Raw genomic sequence first — 22,320 nt, 5'->3', positions numbered from 1 at the left:
GCTGGAACCCTGGAATGAAGGAGAAGATACAGAAAACAAAGGTAGGTTGCTAATCCTTGAACAAACTTTACTCAACCAGTGCCCCCTCATCTAGGAAAGCCTGATCCTCAAACTTAATCTACTTTATTCAATAATCAAAACTTAGAATAACATAGAATGCTAAGCTATTTATAGCTTTCAAAAGACTCTAGGACCCATTGGGATTCCTTAATAGACAAGGATCCCACCACTTAATATGGATTCTTGATTTGGAATCTAATAACTAAAGACGCATGCTGAAATAAGACTTTAAGTTAAGTTAAATAAGCACATGCCTGAATTCTTTTTTAATTAAAACTGTAAAGCACATGCACCAATTTAAGATAACCAAGGACTCAACAAAACAAACTTTAATCAAAACACAACTCCTAAGATCAATTCAAACACAACTCAACTTAACAAATTTAACTTAAATAAACACTAGAATTAAATCTTGAAATAATTCCAGCATTGAAAAGAGGGATAAAATGCCCTAAATACCCCTCAGGGGGTTTGGCCAGCTCAAGGGGACTTCTTGGAGCCATCCAGGGGCCCTGCTTAGGGTTCAGCCAAGGGGGGTCTCTGTGTTCACATCAGGGGGTGATTTGCCCGCCTTATCCCTGGCTCATGGCCACTAGCTGTCTCCAACAAATAAAAACCTCCCCCTCCTTACAAACTCATCTAAATCTAGACACTGAAAAGGCCAGCTTTATCCTTGCGCAAAATTCTCTTAAGATTTTGAGGAAGACTTGCGCTGGAAGGATAACTTGAATGATTGGTTAAAAGTCAGCAGCTTGGTTGCATTCCCTATGAGAGAACAATAGATTTTCTCTGAGCGTGTACATATACATCAATTATACTTGAAGATTTATATATATTTTTTTCTTACTTCCAGAGAATTGATATATTGGAAGCAGTAGAAGCGGCAGTTGGCAACAGTAATGACATGAGATGGGCTAGTCATGTATTTCAGCGTGATCTAAATGAGTAAGTAAATTTTTTTTCCATTGCCAATTAGTCTATATCTTGTGTTTCTTTTTAATTGTACCATTTTAACTAGTGGATGAAAAAAATAATCAGATCTACTTGGTAACTGGATCCATTTCTAGTATCAGCATTCCCACTACTGAATACTATATAACAATTTATTTGTAAGGAGATATTGCCCCTTTCCTTGTGCTTAAAGTCAATAAACTTTGTTGCTGATGAAAGATTAAGCAAAGGAAAGAATTTGCTCTCTTTTTTAACCTTTCTTAAGAATAAGAAGACATGGAGGAAAGTCCATGCACATTCTTCCTGTTTCCTTTTGGTTTGTTGATCCTCCATCAAAGCCCATTGAGTTGCCATCCAAACCAGACATGCAACTCTTCAGATCCATCAATCCAGCAAGCAATCCTGGTGCAGATTTGACCCACAGGTATCACTCATCAAGGCATACACTCAATTCCCCCATTGGAGCCCATCAATTTATCAAAAACCCAAAATGTGATCCCCCTTTTTGTTGTAATCGATCTAATCAAGATTCGTAATCTAAGAGCCTAGATATCTTCAATCAATCTATTGGAACCCTGCAAGATTTTGACAGGTTCTCTGCACTACGGTCTACATTTGGTCCCAGTTTCAAGTTAATCCAACCTCTAGATTCTTGGGAAATTGATTCACAAAACATCTCTCTCACAAAACTCTAAAACCCTATGTAACCCAATTCGAGTTGGTTCTTTCATAAGATCTTGACCATTGGCCCTCAATCCCATTGAGGCCACATCAAAAGGCTTTTTCACTTTAGGCTTTCAGCATGTCAAGATTATGTTTATGTTTTCTCCTCTGACCATCTTATCAAACCTTGAACAAAATCATTCACCATAGCTGAATTACCCAGAATAGTTTCCCCTTTTACGAACTGAGTTGTCAAGAATACTTTTCCTTTTACAAAAGTCCCTCTTTCTTTAGTATTTAGAGAATTTTTTGGGAATTACATAAACTAGTAGGTTCAGCAAAACAACAAGGGGATTCAGTTTAGTAACCAAAGCAATGAGGGTAGATGTGTAATCCTGAGTTTCTCTCCGTTAAAGAGAATATTGCACGGCTTCAACATGATCTTCAATTATTTCCAAGTATTATTGTGGGGGGGGGGGGGGGACCCAGAAAACCATTAAGAGAAGTGGATGTTATCCTCAGAAATGGAGAAAATGGCTTGTTTATCTCTTACAATAAGGCATGGCCATGAGAAAGTTTGATCTCATTAGAAGTAGGCATGACCATGAGGAAGTCCGACTTCTTACAAAGTAGGCATCACTGTGGCCTCCATGAGCATTAAGTTGTCTACTTCTGTAATCAAGCTAGGAATGTAATCCTTGAAACCCATATCAAATGAGAGATAAAGGTATTGACCTAAAATGGGAAATGGCATCACTGATGTAGGATCCACAGCCACCCTAGGAAGACCCAAGGAAGGTTTAGGGTTGCTGCCAAGCACCCTGCAGCACTGCAAGCAGCATAGGAGATTTTGGCCAGCATGAAGAGCATTTTGATAATTTGGGCAGTCCTTTATTTTGTAACTTGAGTCAGTGTAGGTTGAGATAGTAAGAGTCATATTTAAAATAGATTTCCTTCTTTGTTTTGGTTTCAAAGTAGAGTACTAGCAGGAGTTGTTTAATAAAGGCTATAAATACAGCCTGTTGCTTGTAACCAAATCAGTTTATGGATGAATAGAATCATTGATAGGAGTTGCAACAGAGGATTGAAGGTTTGGCCAGGATTTGTGGCATTCCCTAGAGCAGGAAGGACTGCAAAGTCCTTGGTTTGGTGTTTTTTCTTCAGCAAAGTCTTCATCCACCATCACCTAAAGCAGTAAGTACTTACCCTTCCCCTGTTCCTCCTAATCCATCGCACCCTAGTCCTTTCCCCTTCTTCTAGACTGTGGAACCTTCTCTCCCCTTCCCCTAACCCTAAATTCTAGCTCTCTCTATCGCCTTCCCCAGACCCATCCCCACCACCTTTTGGAATCATCACCCCCACCTCTCCCTCAGCACTCAATCCCAACCCTAGCCCTACATTGAAGGAAATTTTAAATATAACTCGACAAATAAATGACTAATTTAGACTCAACAAGAAGTTTAATTTGAAGTGGAATTCCTTGTTATGCTAAGACTTTACTCAGATGACCAAAAGAGGAATTTTAACTAGAACTCCTAACTAAAGAAATTTCCGGACTTAAATTTCCTATTTTAAGAAGGAATCCAAGTTGCATTATTGGATTCCAAGCATGGAAGGAAAAATCGGCAAAATATCTTCGAAACTTGGCGATGTTTCGCCGGTTGGACACATAGCGAAACAAAAATGGTAGGGAAGTGATATTTGCTAAAATTCGGCAATATATTGTGACTTTTCGGCAATATTGCGAGAAATTGGCGATTTCTCACAATATTTTCAGTGAGTTCTCGCAATAAATTCGGCGATAATCTTGGAAATTCTCTAAAATGGAAATATGAAGGGAATCTATAGCAGAATTTTCAAGGTCAACAAACAATCTTGCCAATAATGTCCCAATGATTTAGGCCTCAAAAGGCAGCGTGCCAAATGTGGTTAGGGAGGATAATCTACATGGAATAATTTATGGAAATAATTCAAATTAGAAAGACATTTTGTAGCGGAATCTTCAAGTTCAATTGGCAATTTACCAATTATATCCCAATGATTAGGCCTCAAAAGGCAACGTGCCAAATGTGGTTAGGGAGGAGAATATGCATGGAAGAATTTATGGAAACAACTCAAATTACGAGGATTTTGTGGCAAAATCTTCAAGATCAACTGGTAGTCTTTTCAATTATGTCCCATTGATTCAGGCCTCAGAATGTAATGTGCCAAATGTGTCTAGGGAGGAGAATTTACATGGAAGAATTATATGAAATAATTCAAATTTTGGAAGTTCGAAGTTTCATTTTGTTTATTGGCGTTAAATTAAGATAAACACCAAATTTCGGCCCAAAATTACCAAAAATACATCCCAAAATGGGGATGTCGAAATCGGACCTAAACTAGGCAAAATTTCGCCCGAAAGTTTGGCTAATTTCTTCGGTTCACCAGTTTTTCCAGGGGGTGAACCGGCAAAATTCGCCGAAAGTTTTCACCTTGATTCCAACTAGGACTTCTAATTGGATAAGGATCCTGTTGTAACTTGCTAACCAAAAACTCTTAAGGACAAAACAAAAATATATAAAGCAAATTACACGGCACCCGTTAATCCTCTATAAAGGGGGTAAAACTCTTGACCACCCGCTGTTACCTTTTAAATTACATGGCACTCACACTCAAAATTACAAGTTACCCACAGCTACATTTTTAGCTAAATGGAAGTGTAAAATTACTAAAATACCCTTATTTATATTTAAAGCATTTAGCACCCAACCCCTAGTTTCACCCATCTTCTTCCCATCCCTTGCCGGAAAATACTCACCACCGCCAGGAATTGCCCACCGCTAGCGACGATTAGATCCCCTCCCTGCCAGCGACCACCACCCCGGCATGATTTTCGTGTTAAGTTCTTCGCTACTGTATCAGGGTTGAGAGAGAGTTCTTCGCGACTGGTTCAATGCTAAGAGAGAGAGAGGAAAGGGAAGAAGAGAAGCTTCTCTTATGCAGTCCTTTATCTTCTAGCTAGATTTCTATTGTAGAATTTGCTTCAAATGGTTGATTTCTTTCTCGGATTTGTGGAGGAGTTAAACATAATTAGGTGAGCAATCTGTTAGGTTTTGATGTGATTCGTTATGTATCATTTCCCTTTCTTTACCGTGGAATTTTATCCTCATTTTACTTGTCTTTCTCTATTTTCTATACTTTGCATTTTAAGAGCTGCTGACGAGATTCGAGATGAAGACCCCACTGTATCCAGAATACGTGAGTATTGAGCTCTTATGCACCCCTAACGCCACCAAAAACCATAAAACAAAGGATTAAAAAAAATCCAGTGAAGATGGCGATGAGAGGAAGAGAGGTGGGCTGTGGTTCTGGCTGGGGAGGGGATTTGGTCATCGTCGGCGGTGGGCGATTTCCAGTGGTGGTGAGTATTTTCTTGCAAGGGATGGGAAGAAGCCACCTAGGGGTTGGTGCTAAATGCTTTAAATATAAGTAAGGGTATTTGGTAATTTTACATGTCCATTTAACTGAAAATGTAATTGTGGGTAACTTGTAATTTTGAGTGTGGGTGCCATGTAATTTAAGAGGTAATAGCGGGTGTTCAAGAGTTTTACCCCCTTTATAGCGGGTGCCGTATTATTTTGCTCAAATATATACGGACTCCAAAAATTAAAGTGAATCTAGCTAGACCACTCTGGCTTCGAAGGTGGTGTAAAATGACCAAATTGCCCCCGTTTGGTTTGGCTAGCCTTGGTGCCACATGCTTATGGCCTGACTTGGGCCCAATTTATGCACTACCATGTGGTTGCCAATCCTTGTTACATCACTTGGATATTCAAGATTGAAGCTTCAACATCCAGAGAGGGAGCTGCATTGTCTCTTTACTAGTTTCCAAAAATTATTGACAAACCGTCAAACCATCACCATATATGATTATGATATGGTGCCTAATGCTTCAAGTACTGCGAAATGCCATGTCTAAACAAATGAAAATATCAGTTAGACCCCTACCAACAGGTTTTTTTTTAAAGACAAAAATACCCCCACACTGATGTGAAACCATCTAGATTGATCAAGGAATCATTGTAGTAATGTTATTTTGTTTGGGTTTAATGCTATTTACATTTGTATTTTCTTCTTGGTTCAAGGAATTGGTTCTTTCAATTTAAAGGGTATGTAAATATTTCACATCATTAGAAGGGTATTTTGGCTTTCAAGAAAAATGGCTTGTTGCTAAGGGAGCCCAATTGATATTTTCTTTTGTTTTAGGGGTGGCATTAGTATTAGGGGGTAACTTAAGGGGGCTGCGCACATGGTTGTCAAAGTGGTTGGTATTCCAAGGCATTCGATCTCCTGCTTTAGTATTGCCTAAGCAAGGTTCAAAATGTTGTTGACATTTCGCTTGTCGGTGGCAAATCGACACCATCGATACAACGAAGTGTTGTGACATTTCGGGCGACTTTTGGAGTAGTGTCGGTGAAAAATTGACTGCCAGTTTCGAGTGGTATTTGGGGTCATTTTGGCCTGAATTTTGTTGTGTAGCCTAATTTGAGACTAATAAACACACTGGGAGCCTAATTTTACGGTTTTTACCTAAAACATCACCTAAACTAATGTCATGATCGACACATGCCCGGTTGTATGCAGGCGAAACTGGAAGTCTGGAAAACTCATATAAACCAATGTAAACTTGCAAAGAGAACACAAGTACACAACTAGTGAAGAGAAGGTTTACAATTTATTATAGAATTACAAGATACAATGCTACTATAGAAGTACAACAGTGTATGCAAGTACATAGAATTATCCATTCATCTCAAATCTTAATTCTCAATACCAAGTACTGTGCCTAGGTGAATCCACCTCCTCTTAACTCTCCTCTGTGAAACCCATAGTGGCAAGCATCCTCTGCCCCAACCATCTTATATACTTAGCCTATCTCATTTGATTTTGATAGTTGTCCAGATAGTCTTGAACTGCAGCTCTATAGCAGTCATCTTCCGCCTTCAAGAAAACTCCCATGTGAGGGAAGTGAGAATAGAGCCAAGGAAGGTCTTGCAAGGGTGGTGATGATACTGTTGGTGCCAGTGACTGTGTAGATGGTGGGTTTGTTTGCCACGAGCCAATTATGGACGTTGCAGTTGACTCTGACCCCGAGTGACCACGCTCATAATGACTATCGTCGTGCGAGTGCCCATGATATGAACCACTAGAGGGGATACCCATACCTATACCATAATGTCCATGAGGAGGGGCACCATAAAGACCGATAGGCTCATAAGCAGATGTGGAGCCTACAGGCTCATCCAAATGGATCTTATCGCTCCTGTTAAGTTGTCAATCGAATTCGGAGCTCAAGGATTTACGTATGAACCGTAGGATCCATAGGATCTATGTAGAAAGGTGACATCATCATAACCACCTCTGTGCTGGTGTTGCTCCCCATGGCCCTTCCCCTTCCGATTGTAGCTCGTATCACGACCACAATGCTGCTCACCACCATGATCCTAATCCTTGGTGGCATGTGTGAAATGATTCTCCTCAGTGTATCTTAGTGGGGGTTGTTGTGTCTTTGGTAGTTGAACTTGCAAACGGTCCTCGAGTCCTCCACCACCACCATCATCATCCCTTTGAGTTGGACTCGAAGCAAGTGTCTTTTGGATCGTCATGTTGCGTGCTAGGTGCCACCATCCAATCCTCATTAACAGTAGTAGCTGCTTGCCCATCTTGAGAGGCCATAAACTCATCCACACCAATCCTTGCAGCTCGAGTTAGCTCTTGGTCAAGCCTCCCTCCCGGTTGGTCCAATACCAACTCACCCCTGTCCAAATTCCACTAAGGGTATCCTTCTCATATGCACCCACCTCGAATATACGATCGAGGTTGATGTTCTGCCGAAAATTCTCAGCCTGTTCCTTGGCATGTTGTTTCTTTAACCTCATATTGTAGTGGCAAAACACTATCATTTAGGCACTGGCTTCCTAACTGGTTCCTCCTCTTGAAGTGGATCATGTGAAATGTACTCTAATTCCTCTTGCACCTAGAGGCAAAGCAAGTCTAAGATAGGATCTTGATAGGCAGTCTCTAGAGGTTGGATGCACTGTTCCCATAGAGATATGACCATTCAGTTGCATTATCACAAATACATTAAGTTAGAACTTTAATACTTAACATAAAATCAACTTATCTTTAAATTGTAGTAAGCATTTATGCATCTAAGATCTAACCTGGATCATTGTTTTCCTTCCCTTGTATAACAACATCTACACTGAAGGACCCAAATGCGTATTTAAACAACTTGATCTATAATCATTTGTATTAATGGTTAGTTAAATTCTTTAAAGAATAAATGCAAGTTCTAATTGTTTGAAATCCTTGATATCTCGCTTCGTTGTGGCAAAATGATTGGACCATCGGGTCTAGATCCAATTGCGAAATCACCTGCAATAGGGCATCCAGCAGGTTTGTGTCCTACCCCAAATGTTCACTATACTGATATTTATGGTTTAGAAAATAGGCTGTACAATTAAAAAAGCTTACAGTTAGAAGTTAGGATTAAATGGATTATTAATACCTACAAGTCAATAGGACAACAACCCACAATATTTACTTACTGGCCTATGTAGGGGATGCATCAAATGAGCGGTTCATCATGCATACACAATATCCAAGAAAGCCCGGTGCCCTATGAGGTTTGCTCTCTCTTTGGTAACCTTTATATGCTCAAGGGCTGTAGACAGGCGGGGGCATAGTGGGTCCCCTCAAGGAGGAATCCACCAGACGCAAGACCTTTATAATAAGCTCTAAGGCCTGCAACACCATCGTCACATTTCTCCAAAACTCATCATATGATATTGTGTTATGTGTGTTGTGCCCGTTGCTTGTACTGAATTATCACAAACTCATTAAGTCAGTAGATAGTAGATATACAAGATAGTCACAATATAATAATTTGTAAAATAAAATAGTAGATAGTTATCTTATTTGGATCCAACCCAATCAAACCACTCCTGGGATGTAAACATGGATCTGAGGCTGAACTTCTTCTCTTACATACTGCTTAAGGCGATAAATTTTTTCGTGAATCTTGTCGGACTAGGTCGCTCCAACTCACCTCCACATGATCTCCTCATCATGGCCATAGCAGTGTTATGATTGTAGATGAAGTTGGTTAGTTGTCTAACCCTTTCTACTGTGTTCTGGACAATGCTGATTTTTCCAATGTCATTCAACATAAGATCGATAGAATGAACTGCACAAGGTGTTCAAAAATGATGATAGTCTGACGAACTCATCAACACCTCACCGGCCTTCTTAAAGTTGGAGATATTGTTAGTGACAATTTGCACCATATTCTTGTTCCCAACCTCATCTATCATATCCTGTAGGAGACCAATGATATATCTGTGGTCTCTTGCATGACCAGTAGCATCCACTAATTTCAAGGAAATGGTCCTCCATCACAGTACACCATAAAGTTGATGATGAACTTTCTCGTCGGACCGGTCCATCCATCGTGCATCCATATGTATCCCAAAAGGGTCTCATATTGTTTATATACTGTTGTGGCTCCTCCTTCTCCTCCTGAAGGAAGGTGGTCATCAACTCTATAAGGGTGAGACCCTCATATCTAGGACCTACAACTGCAATAGTATGGATCCTGCGCTGTGTTTGCTGGAATGGAATTGTTATACATCCACTTTGACAGTACCTTTTTAACCTTCTTAGCCATACCTTTCCATGCACTAGAAATCTTGTGCTGCTTGGTCTCCTTCCTCTTGAAAACTTCAGAATCTTGCTCCAGGATCGCCCCACAACGTGGATAATCAGATAGTGCTGGATTTTCTGTATGAGTGGCCCTCTGACTGGATTTTTATTTGCAGCAGCGGCTGCCCGCTGCTGCCAACGGCCAAGATTTGGCCAAATGAATAAGACGGTCATAAAAAAATGTGCAAAGATATATTTATAAATATAAAATTTTATTTTACATCTAAAGGTTTAAAACTTTTGAAATCTACAAAATCAAGTACAACGTCTTTGACATCCTCGACGATGCAGACTTCATCGTCGACCATAACCAAACCAACCAAGACCTTGCCTCCATCATGAAGAGTTCCCAAGAAAAGATTTCCAACTCAAGTTCCTTACAGAAGCATGAATCGGTGATCTGACTCCAACTACTTTGTCGGATTCCGGTAGATCTCAGCCCGATTTGGGGTATTTATTAGACGCATCAAACGACCAGCTTGTTCTTCCCCCACCTCTCAGAGACGAAGAAGCATAACACAGGGAAGAAAAAAGAAAAAAATTGCAGGTTTGAGATCTGTAAAGATCTTAGTTTGTATTTGAAACGAATATTTTTATCTTTTAGAGTTTTACAAATCCATTAATCCATGTCTTCTTCTTTTCTTTACGGTTTCTTATAATTACATTTGCTTTTCCCAAATTTTCTTCACCCCAAAAAAAGTGGTAACTAAGCATGAGAAGCTTTGATGTATGGGGATATTTTGGATTTTTCATTAAGAAAAGGATAAAAATTAAGTAAAACCCATAAAAAAAATCTTGATGCCGGCCTCTGCAATCTTTGTTCTTTGCGCATGATTGTGCATTGATTTTTTTGCTAATTTACCGATCTTCTCTACTAACTCCGGCTACAGTTCTTCCCTGGTTTCTTTTCTTTTTCTTTACGAAAATTGAAACCTAGAGCAGCTGTGATCTCCTCAGAATTCCACCCTACTTTTCTAGGCAAATCCGAAAACTGGTTTGCCTTGAGAAACAGAGCATCTAACACTGCTTGACCATCTAACAAAATCATATCCTCTTCGAAAAAACCAGAGGTTGTCTGGCTGATACCTGAACAATTTATTCCACCCACCTTCCTTTAAAACTGTTCCGATCCGTTCGAGATACCCTTCCACCCACTTGGGAAGTTTTCCATGAGAAATCGGCCCGAAGTAACGATCCGGCGATGAAGATGACAAAGAAGAGGATGAATTTCTTCATCTTCTATCGACGGCCGCGTGTTTTCCCACCTGGGTGTTCGGTTATGGTCGACGATGAGGTCTGCATCGTCGAAGATGTCAAAGAGTTAAGACTTGATTTTGTAAATTTCAAAAGTTTTAACCCTTTAGATGTAATATAAAATTTTATATTTATAAATATATCTTTGCACATTTTTCTATAACCGTCGGATTCATTTGGCCAAATCTTGGCTGTTGGCAGCAGCGGGCAGCCGCTGCTGCAAATAAAAATCCCCTTTGACTCTGACCTGCTAAACATGCCAAATACACCACCTTCCCCAAGATTTAGATGCTCCAGCCCCTGCAGGTGTAGATAGAGGAACCAACTCCTGAAGCTCTAGCTCTAACCTTATCCTACTTTTGATTGTGCATCCGCTTGCTTTTGGCTATAGCCTGCCGCATGTCCCTCTCCTCCTAATCTCTCCGCACATCAACAGGATCAACATCCTGATCACCATCTAAATCATCTCTATATGATGACGGTCCCCACATTGCATCATCTAATGCTTTGTTCACTCTCCTCTTATCCTCTTTCTTCTTCCCCTTCGCTTTCTGTAAATCCCTAGGTGCCTTCACTACATTTGGATGGGCCTCTGTGCATGTGGTCACATCTTTCGAACTCCCAATGATGTGACCCCCCTTAAATCTGCTGATGCCACCTGAGTAGATTCTCTTCCCTAAAAAATTACATTGTGCTTTCTCCATCAATAGCCACACAGTACTGCCATGCTAGGTCAATTGTCCCTCCTATTGCCAGTCTCTGAGGTTCTCTTTGTGACTGTGGTTGTCCTTGTCCACCCTGTGAACCGACTCCCTTCTGACTCCCACCAGCATACATGATAATTGTTGCATTCAAAATGATTGTATAAGTCACTGAACAACTCCAAAATAATTTTCTCTATGCAAAAAAAAAAAAAATCATGTACTGAACTAACAATTTTTTCTTCATTTTTTAAATATAAAATGAATTTTTACAATTTTTTTGGCAAAAAAATAGGCTGCCGATATCAAAACCGGTGATGAAACCACATGGGCAGCACTTTGAAACACCAACATAGTTATTCCATAATTTTCTATAATTTTCAAAACCTTTTTCCCCCTTTTTTTGATTGTCTATTAATATTTTAATAATTTTTGAAAAATAAAATAATTATTTATTGGGGGGAAAAATATTTCGACTCAATGAATCTGTAGATCGGCCCATGGAGCTTCATATATGTTTTTTCTATCACCATGCAACAAATTTATCACTTAAAAAGTAAGTATTTTCAGTGTAGAAAAATACAATTTTTATGCCAAAAAATAAATTACTTTGCAAAAAAAAATTTGACTCCATAAATTAGTAGATCGGCTCATGATGTTTAACATACTTTAATTTCATAATCATCCAACAACATTATGGCATGCATTTTGTTAAAAATCAGTTGGATAAGAATGATTACCTATGAGATAAAAAAAACTTGCCAATCTGTGTGAAATCCTGCTTGATTGACATAAACAACATGATAGCCGATAATAACAAAGCAAGATGTACTCATAGACGTCAAAGATCGGAGCAAAATAGGGTTAGAATGCTAGAAATAGGAGAGAGAAGCTCTATAAGCTTTGGAAAGGAGAGAGAAAATGGGTAAAAATCAGGTTAAAATTCGGCAATAAATTAACCAAAAATCATATTAATATCGTCGACTTATGGTAAACCCTGTGTTGACCTATTGTGTCGTGTCGCCCTCATCTGACATGGCTATATATTGCCGACATTTGGTACACTGTGCCTAAGTAGTATTAATTGTGTTCAAATATTATTTTTATGATGTATCAATTATATTTATTAGAAATAGTCTAATAGGTAGCAAATTGAAATATAACGACACAAAACTGTTATATGGATGTTAAAAGGAAAAAAAGGTAGTGAAAAGACTTAAATACCAAATTTACGATTCACAATATGGTGACGCTAAAAATAGATTTTTAAATATAAAGGGAAATAAGGGTTTTAAAGCCTTGAATCAAAATCTGTTTCTGTTTAATTGATTCAACCCAATTTAAATGTTCAACAAATAAAAGATTCGATCCCATGTTTCAGTGTACAAAGTTTTCTTAAGTTTATAGATGAAGGTTAACAAAAATAGACCATTGTGTTACCAAAGCAGCGCTACTTAGGCGATGCTTTGTCAACTATGGTGGTGCTAATAATTTCCCAATGATATATATATATATATATATATATAAATTCCTAATGCTTCATTAAGTTGTTTATACCTTTTGTACCTTTCCTTTAATTTATGTGTTCTATATATTGTGAGGAATAGCTTAAGGTAGAGCCACATACACAGTAGACCCACAAACCTAGGGTCTGAAGCAAATCACCATTTTGGGTTTGAATCTGTAAAAAATTAACGTTTCCATTGTGTTTTAAAGATTAAAATATGGTGGATGACAACTTTGAAGACTTGTCATAGCGATATGGTCACTAAACACAACCATGTCAAAACAGGAAAAAATACACATATTCTCCGAGATTTTGGTAGAACTTGGTTTTTGTGGCTTCGGAGAATAAACAGGACGTAAACCTTGTGAACCACCTTGGTGAGTTGCATAATTGACAAATTGGTGTAGAACCAACACCGAAGAAGGCTTTTTTTTCTTAGAAATCAGCTTTGGGTTGATAGGTATATGGATGGCCTCTATCAGTTGGGTTCCTGTTGTAATCTACTAACTTAATGGACCTCAAATATGGGTTCATGAGTTGAGTAAAAATTCCATACTTGGTTTATTGATTGGTCCAAGTTAAGAGAGGGTAGTAGAGTCTTTTTCCTTTTACAACACAGCAACAAAAAGAAGCCCTGTCCCAACTAAAGGGGGTCGGCTACATGGATTCTTGCCTTCCAATTAGCTTTGTTTCAGGCCATACTAGTGATAAGGCCCAAGTTATGCATATCCTTTCTCAACACTTCTTGTAAGGTCATCTTAGGTCTGCCCCTAGCTGTTATGATTCCTTAAATTTGGATTGAATCACTTCTACATACAGGGGCATTTATTGCCTCCATTGGACTTGACTGTGCCACCTCAACGACTTTCTCAAAGCATATCACTTATCAGAGCTACTCCTAGACCAGCTCTAATATGATTATTCCTTATCTTATCTTTATTAGTTTTGCCACTCATCCATCTTAGCATCCTCATTTCAGCCACACTAAGTTTATCAATATGATGTTTCTTAACAGCCCAACACTTTGCACCATCATCATAGCTGGTCGTACAACAGTTCTATAAAGTTTTCTTTTCAGCTTAAAAGCATACGTTGATCATACAAGACTACGGATGCACCTCTTCACTTTATCAACCCTAGTTTAATTCTTTGGGAAACATCATCCTCTATATCTCCTTTTTTATTTATGGTTGAGCCAAGATACCTAAAACACTTTGCTTTGAGGAATCTTTTTTTCTTCAAATTTCACCACCTTATCATCCACCCGATCGAGGCCAAAGTTATAAACTAGAGATTCTGTTTTTATTCTACTTAATTCAAAGTCTTTTGATTCCAAAGTTGCTCTCCATGATTCTAACTTGGTGGTAATCCCTACTTTTGTCTCATCTATCAACACAATATCATCAACAATAAGCATACACCAAGAAACCTCGAATGTCTTTGGTTAATCATCCATTTTAAGTGCTAATAAATACAAGCTTAAGCTGATCCTTGACGTAGTCCTACTATAATTGGAAATTCACCACCTCATCGTCCTATTGTTCTTATACTTTTCACTGAACCATTATAGATATCCTTAACTATGTCTACGTATTTACTTGCAACATTTCTTTTCTCCGCTGCTTGCCAACTTAATGCTCTAGGGACTCTATCATTAGCTTTTTCTAGTCAATAAAGACCATATGAAGAAATAGAGTTATTTGAAAGCTGAAGAATTTAATCGCCGTGCCTCTGTAGGAGAGTCTACAAGGCTGGTGTTGGACTACATTGTCAATCAGTTCTGGGACTTTGAAGCTGCTGGGTAGCCATCCATTGTTGGCCAAGCAAGGCTTCAAGGGGGAGTCCTTGGCAAGCAACATTCCTCATGTTTGTGGCTTCTTCTTCCCCTTCTTTTATCTTTATTTTCAGCCTTTAACGGCCTGTAACGTGGTTTGTCGGGCCCTTTTCCCCCCAAATTAAAGTCCTAATACTACCCATTCCCTCCCTAGAATCCCTTCTCTTTTAATATACCACAGCCCCATATCCATCCTTCTATTCGATGAGAATCCTAGCTTAATCTGAACCCTGGAAGACCATTGACTAGTGATCCCTAATTTCACTCAAAAACTCCTATGCGTTAGGAGCAAGGTCCGAAATTTCCGATAAGTCAGGTTTCGGTGGTTGCCAAAACCATAACCTATTGCCAAAATTTCGGCGACATTTGACTTGGGTTTCGGTGGGATTCCTTTACTTATTAGTTCATTTAAAAAAGGCCAAATGCTCTTATGTGAAGCCAAGAAATAGTTAGTCCCAAAAGTATGAGCAAGGGGAAGGGGTAATAATTAATAAATGAATCAGGTGAGAGAATAGGGACAAGATGAGGTGTTAAGGTTGAGAAAAGTATATACACTCCTACATCGAGCCACGTTTAAAGAAGAAACACCACACATCCCCTTCCTTTCTTCAAACTTTATGGCGGCGAACCCGAGATGGCAGACAGCTTGGTGGCTAGTAGGCTGAAAGCTAAGAAAAAAGGAGAGGCGTGGGTGCATCTCGTCTGAATTTTTGTTTATAATTAGTGAAAAATCGCCAAAATATCGTGAGATCTCGATAAAAACGATAATCGGCAATTTTTTGCCTACATTGGTAAGGTTGTACTGTTGCCCTTTTCCTTTGCCGAGTTTTGGCGATATTTTGATATTTTTCCTTCCTTGGTTAGGAATCCTCCATTGAGGCTAAAAGTGAAATCAGGCCTATTGTCCGTACGAGTCCTACCCTAAGTCACTCCTCAAGAACACTCCCCCCAACCCCTCCAAATAAAGCCTATAGTGCCGTTTGAAAATAGTCAGATTTGTTTATGTTTTAAGAGGATCTTGGTGTAGCATTGCTCTGCTTGGACACCCAATTAAGAGCTATAACAACTACAACAATAAGCCTTGTGCCAACTAAATGGGGTCAGCTACATGGATTCATGCCCTCCAATCAGTTGTATTTGAGGCCAAGCTAGATACAAAGCCTTGGCTATGCATATCCTTTTTTACCACTTCTCCTTAGGTTATCTTAGGTCTGTCCCTAGCTCTTCTAGTTCCTTCAATTTGGATTATATCACCTCTCCGTACAAGGGCATTTATATGCCTTCGTTGAACGTGGTCGTGCCACCTCAAATGACTTTCTTGTAGCTTATCACTTATGGGAGCAACTCCCATACCAACTCTGATATGATCATTCCTTATTCTAGCCTTCCTAGTTTTACTACTCATCCATCTTAGCATCCTCATTTTTGCTACATTGAGTTTATCTGTATGATTCTTTTTAACTGTTGAACACTTTGCACCATACATCATAGTTGGTTAAACGATGGTCCTATAGAATTTTCCTTTAAGTTTTAATGGAATACGTCGATCACACAAGACCCAAACACACCTCTCCACTTTATCCACCCTATTTTAATTCTTTGGGAAACACCATCCTCTATACAACCTATTTTATTTATGATTGAACCAAGGTGCCTAAAACAATCACTTTGAGGAATCTCCTTATTGTCAAGTTTCACTACCTCATTGTTTGCCCCATCATGACTATAGTTACAAACTAGATATTCTCTTCATTCTACTCTGTTTAAAGCCTCTTGATTCGAAAGATGCTTTCCATGATTCTAACTTGGTATTAATTCCCACTTGAGTCTCGTCTATCAACATAATATCATCAGTAAAAAGCATGCACCAAAGAACATTGTCTTGAATGTCTTTGGTTAATTCATCCATTATTAGTGCAAATAGATATGGGCTTAAAGTTGATCCTTGATGTAGCCCAACTATAATTGGGAATTTATTACTTTGTCCCCCCACTGTTCTTACCGTTGTCACTGAACCATCATATATATTCTTAACTATGTCCACATATTTTCTTACGACCCTTCTTTTTTCTAGTACTTGCCAAATTAACGCTTTAGAAACTTTATCGTAAGCTTTTTTTAGGCCAATAAATACCATATGAAGGTCTTTCCTACACTCTCTATATCTTTCCATAAGTCTCCTAATTAGTAAATAGCCTATGTCGTAGATCTTCCAGGCATTAACCCAAATTGGTTTTACGTAATTGAGGGAAGTGTCTCAAACGGGTTTCAATTACTCTCTCCCATAATTTTATATTATAACTCATCAATTTAATGCCTCTATAGTTATTACAGCTTTGAAGATTTCCTTTATTTTTGTAAATTGCAACCACGATGCCTCTCCTCCATTCATCTTGCATTCTCCCTGTGCTCATAATCTTATTAAACAACTTAGTCAATTAAGTTAGCCCATGCGTTCCTAAACTCTTCTATACTTCTATTGGGATTTCATCAGGACCTTGTGTCTTGCCTAGTTTCATCCTCTTTAGTGCTTCTTTTATTTCAAAAATTGAAATTTTCTGTATATGTGTTTGAAAATTGGTGCCTTGGTGGATGGTGTAATCGTCAGAATCACAGATACTTGAAGTGTGCTCGTTTAGCAGACTAGAGAAATAGATTTTCCATCTCTTCTTAATGTTCTCATCACATACTAATACTTTACGTGTCTCCACTTTTAATATAACTAATATGGTCAAGATCTCTACTCTTCCTATCCCTTATTTTGGCTATTTTATAAATAGATTTTCCCCCTTCCTTAGTGCCCAACTTATTATATAACTCTTCGTACTTCTTCTCCTTTGCTTTTTTTGCAATTTTTCTAGCTTCTTTTCTAGCTAACCTATACCTTTGAAGATCCTCAACATCCTTGGTCCTTCGCCATATTTTAAAACTAGCTTTCTTATTCCTAATGGCAACTTGAAGTTGAACCTTACTATCTCACCACTAAGTCTCTCTATAAGAATGGAGCTTTCCTTTTGATTCACCTAGGACATCTTTAGCCACCTTTGTGATACATGTAGCCATCTGATTACACATTGCATTAATGTTCCCCTTAAAGTCCCACTTGCCTTGTTTGACTATGTCATTAGCGAATGATTTTTCATTCACTCTCCTTTAAAGTTCCACCACCTTGTATTAGGATAGTTAATCTTGCCCCTTTTCTGAGTTTTTGGGGTTAGGCACATATCCAAGACTACAAGTCTATGTTGTGCAGTTAGATTTTCCATAGTATCACCTTGCAATCCTTGCACAACAATCTATCAGTCCTTCTACTTAGGAAGAAATCTATTTGGCGTCTATGATGTCCACTTTTGAAGGTAATTAAATGCTTCTCTCTCTTTTTTAAATAAGTATTTACAACAGATAGATCAAAAGAAACCTTAAAATCTTAAATTGAGATCCTTTCCTCATTCCTTTCTCCAAAACCATAATCGCCATGTACACTTTCATAGCCTCTTTGATCTTTTCCTATATGTCCATTTAGATCACCCCCTATGATAATCTTTTCTCCTTGACGAATTCCTTGCATTAATCCATCCATATTTTTCCAAAATTCTAACTTCAAACTTTCATTCAATCCTACTTGAGGTGCAAATGCACAAATTATATTTACAATATCTTTCTCCATTACAAGCATGATAGCAATAATTCTATCATCGACTCTTTTAACATCCACCACATCATTCTTAAAATTTTTATCTGCTACTATACCTACTTCATTTTTATTAGTTTTATCCCCAGTATACCGAAGTTTAAAGTCATCCAACTCTTTAGCTTTTTTACCCTCCATCTATTCTCTTGAATGCAAGCTATATTAATCCTTTTTTTTTCTCATAACATCCACTAATTCTAAGCTCTAAGATCCTATGTTCCAAGATGCCAATCTAATCTTGCGTTTTTGGACTAGCTTATAGCAATAATCCTGTCACCTACTCTTTTAACATCCACCACATCATTCATAAAATCTTTATATACTATTATACCTACTTCATTTTTATTAGTTTTATCCCTAGAATACCAAAGTTTAAAGTCATCCAACTCTTTAGCTTTTTTACCCTTTCATCTATTCTTTTGAATGCAAGATCCTTATTTTTCTCAGGACATTCTCAATTCTAAGCTTTTACTTGTTAAAGATCTTATGTTTCAAGATGTCAATATAATCCTACATTTTTGGTCTAGCGTTTTTATCCGCACTCGTCTATGGCGCGGAAACCCTTGCCTACGTATCACCGCATCAGGGCGCTGATGCTGAGTGTCACTTACCGGGTACACCCCATCTAACCCTTGCCCACTTATCACTACTCCCGAGCCATAGTGTAGTGCATCGCTTCTTTTGTCAAGGGCGCCCTAGCATAGTATCATATAAGGTCGAATCCCTGAGAAGAGTTTGGGTAGATTTTTTTTGGTGCCAGCTGTCGACCTGACACACCAACCCTCCTCCTTCACCCGGGCTATGGACCGACAACAAACACTGGCGAAGTTTGACACCCAATCAAGAGCTACATTACAGATATCTCAGTGCCAATTGACTATAGATTTCAAACTTTAGGGTTTTGGTTAGAGCATAAATAACTACCCATGTTAACCTTTCGAGCAATAGAAGCAATGTCTGTCATTAAACACAGGCTCCAATAACACAATAAGAGAGTTGTTATTAATTTTAATAATTTTTATTGAATCTATGAACAGATTTAGAGTTCTTCCAACTTGTATATGCCAGATGACTAGAATCATTGAAATGAAATGTATATATGGTTTTGAACTTGTGTGATCCTTCTGGTTATTTATTTATTTGCCTGCACATCCTTTTCAACACCCTCATCTGAATCTTCACAGAAGGTCCTCATCTGATATCCCCAAAAGGAATAGATACAGATGAAATTTTTTTTCAGGAGTCCTGGACCTAATTTCTTTAGTGAAGCATCAACGTTATATAGTCTTTTAGAAACAACCTGATTGTCACTGTCTTTCTCACGTCCCGGGGATCTTTTTTTCCCCCGATTGTCTTGATCTGATTGTCGTTACTTATTCAACCACCCAGATCATCATTAGAAAGCAGGTTGGATCTGGATCTAGCAGAAACAGTTGTTATCGTACTTGCCAATCTGGGAATGCATAACCTCATCAGATTTTGTGTCAAATCTGTCTTACCAGAAACAAATTCAGTTTTCAAATCTGTAACTTCATTAGCAGGTGGAGCATGACAATTAAAATGCGCTTTTCAATGATTCTTACAGATCTTTGGAGATCTTGGAGATGATCAGTAACTAAAGTTTTCTGTTATTTAGGATTAGCATGCACTTGCATCATGGTGTCACCAGTCTGAGCTACGGTTTTAAGCAGTTACTTTTGTCAATTCAAACATTATTTTATGAGGTTTGGGCTTTTTTCTGTTGGTTGAATAGTGGAACCAATTCAACCTTTATTTTTTTAGCTTAACCAAACTACCTGGTATTATAGTTCCGATTCTTGGCTAACATGGCTCCATTTTGTGAAATATTGTTTTGATTCCAAATAATTTTAAGCTCATTTGTGAGAATTATTTAAAAATTGGCTTTTTGATTGCCTTCCATTTGGCAGAATATATTTTTTCTGTCAAAAGAAAGAAGTGCAACGAATTCTGTAGAGAATCTCAGAATGATTACTTTTTGGTTGGTTTGATCCATCTTAATTTGTTCCTTCCAGCTTTCCCAGCCAGTCATGGCTGAATCTCTTTTTGAAGAGAACTAGAAATCCCTAGTAACTACTGATCCTTGACTGGCTGCTCTTGAAGTTCTTCCTTATGTTGTAGTTTAATACTTTTGTCCCTATCAAGTAGCATGTTTGTGGGTCTATATTGTTTGTAGATCCTCTATCTATTCTGTGTTCAAGAGTCAAGTTCCTGCGCACGTAAATTTTTTTTTTTAGAGTTCTTTGGGATGATTTTATTGTCTATGTTTTTAGGTATTTCCTTGCGTGTTACTTCATTGTCTATTGTGTTAACCATCAACATTTTGGTTTGTTGGGTACTTCATAAATTCACCTTCGTGTAAAATTATATATGCAGACAATTAGCTGGACGAATTGTACAATGGAAAATTGCATACATGACAACCACAACATCTTTACTTTTTCCTACACAAATTTTCTCCCCTACCTAAAATCATATTATCAGGAAAGTTAATTGAACATCTTTTTCTTATGCTTTTTGCAGAAATGATTATGAGTTACTTTTAGCCCTTGATGAGAACAATCACCAGCATGTTGGTGCATCTGCTCATCATATTAATAGTTTGCCACAGTCAACTGTTGAGGTAAGTTTTATTTTATTGGAGTTATTTTCAAGGGAGAATAATATTTAAAGCCTAAAGATTCCTTGCTATTGATTGTTATCCTTTGTTACAGGTTGAGAACTTCGACGAAGCTTGTGCAATCTGCCTTGATACCCCAGGCACTGGAGATATAATTCGTCATCTTCCTTGCTTGCACAAATTTCATAAAGATGTAGAAACACTTAGCTTTCCAGATAAAGACAATTGTTTTTTTTTCCTTCCCCCGCTGAAAGATAGTAATTTAAGGCAATTAATTCATTTACTTTTCATTGCAGTGTATTGATCCATGGTTGCGGAGAAGCACATCATGTCCAGTTTGCAAGTCGAGCATCACATGATTGTGTAAAAACTGAGTTTTTTGCAAGCCCATGAAATATACCGAAGGCTAATGTGCTCATGGCTAAACAGGTGATCGGTAATGCCTCACCGTAAGTTGTGAATTGACTGACAACAGCTGATGGGTTGTTGTCTGTTTTATTTGCAATTTTATTTTTATTGTCTTTCAAGTATCATAGATCTCAAATCCAGAGTCCTTTATTTATGTCAATGTATCAGATGCATGAACTTGAGTACCAAATAGAAGGAATTAGTTACATAAGGCCTTTGGTCTCTACAACTGTTGGCATTTTTTATACTCTCGATGGGAGTGGCGTTGAATCTGATTTGCAGTTAATAACTATATCAACTGTTGGGGGCATTAGGGTTCTTGTGAGTCATGCCAAACACAGTATTTACAATTTCAACAGAGTAGCAGATGAGCCCTAACATGTCATGTGCTATTTTTCCCCCCCTCTCTTTTCCCCCATGTTGATGTAAACAGAAATTGCTGGCATTTATGTGGTTTGAACAGGCGTCACATGTCAATGAGTATTTCAATGACTTTTAAGAGAAGGGGAAAACACCAGAATTTAGTCAGTCATTTGATATGAAACTAAGGGGGGGGGGGGGGATCAACAGCATCATAATATGACACCCCTGTATTAGATTAGGGTCCAGTGAACATTTGTCCATCAGTTAATGACCTTCACTGGCGTTCATGGCAACGAGTCTCCCTGTGTTTGAACTTCCATCTGTATGTCATTTGTTCTTCAATGAAATTATTGTGACGATCTCTCTCTCTTTCCCTTTTTTGGGGTTGGGGGGGGGGGGGGGGGTCTAAACACTCTAACAATCTTGCTACAACTGAAATCTGGATTGTCTCTGGTCTTATTGATATTGGCCACTGGATATGGCAGTTCTAGTAATTAGAGTGGG

At 38.3% G+C, this 22,320-nt stretch overlaps 1 protein-coding gene across 1 annotated transcript in view; it reads left to right on the top strand.

Annotated features, from left to right (window-relative positions):
* The window catches only part of LOC149022900 (uncharacterized), a 37,572-nt gene extending 15,643 nt beyond the window's left edge, over nucleotides 1-21,929 (top strand). The window contains exons 6-9 of the mRNA XM_089150784.1: nucleotides 914-1,005; nucleotides 20,949-21,048; nucleotides 21,140-21,238; nucleotides 21,342-21,929. Of these exons, the coding sequence (XP_089006910.1) occupies nucleotides 914-1,005; nucleotides 20,949-21,048; nucleotides 21,140-21,238; nucleotides 21,342-21,404 (354 nt within the window). The 3' untranslated portion in view covers nucleotides 21,405-21,929. The remainder of the gene's footprint in view (nucleotides 1-913; nucleotides 1,006-20,948; nucleotides 21,049-21,139; nucleotides 21,239-21,341) is intronic.
* The last annotated feature ends 391 nt before the right edge of the window (nucleotides 21,930-22,320 follow it).

Source organism: Hakea prostrata, chromosome 3, assembly GCF_041222555.1.
Source record: "Hakea prostrata isolate BN-2017 chromosome 3, UWA_Hpros_2, whole genome shotgun sequence".
In the NCBI taxonomy this organism is placed as follows: domain Eukaryota; kingdom Viridiplantae; phylum Streptophyta; class Magnoliopsida; order Proteales; family Proteaceae; genus Hakea; species Hakea prostrata.
This window is presented reverse-complemented; position numbering and strand designations above follow the sequence as displayed.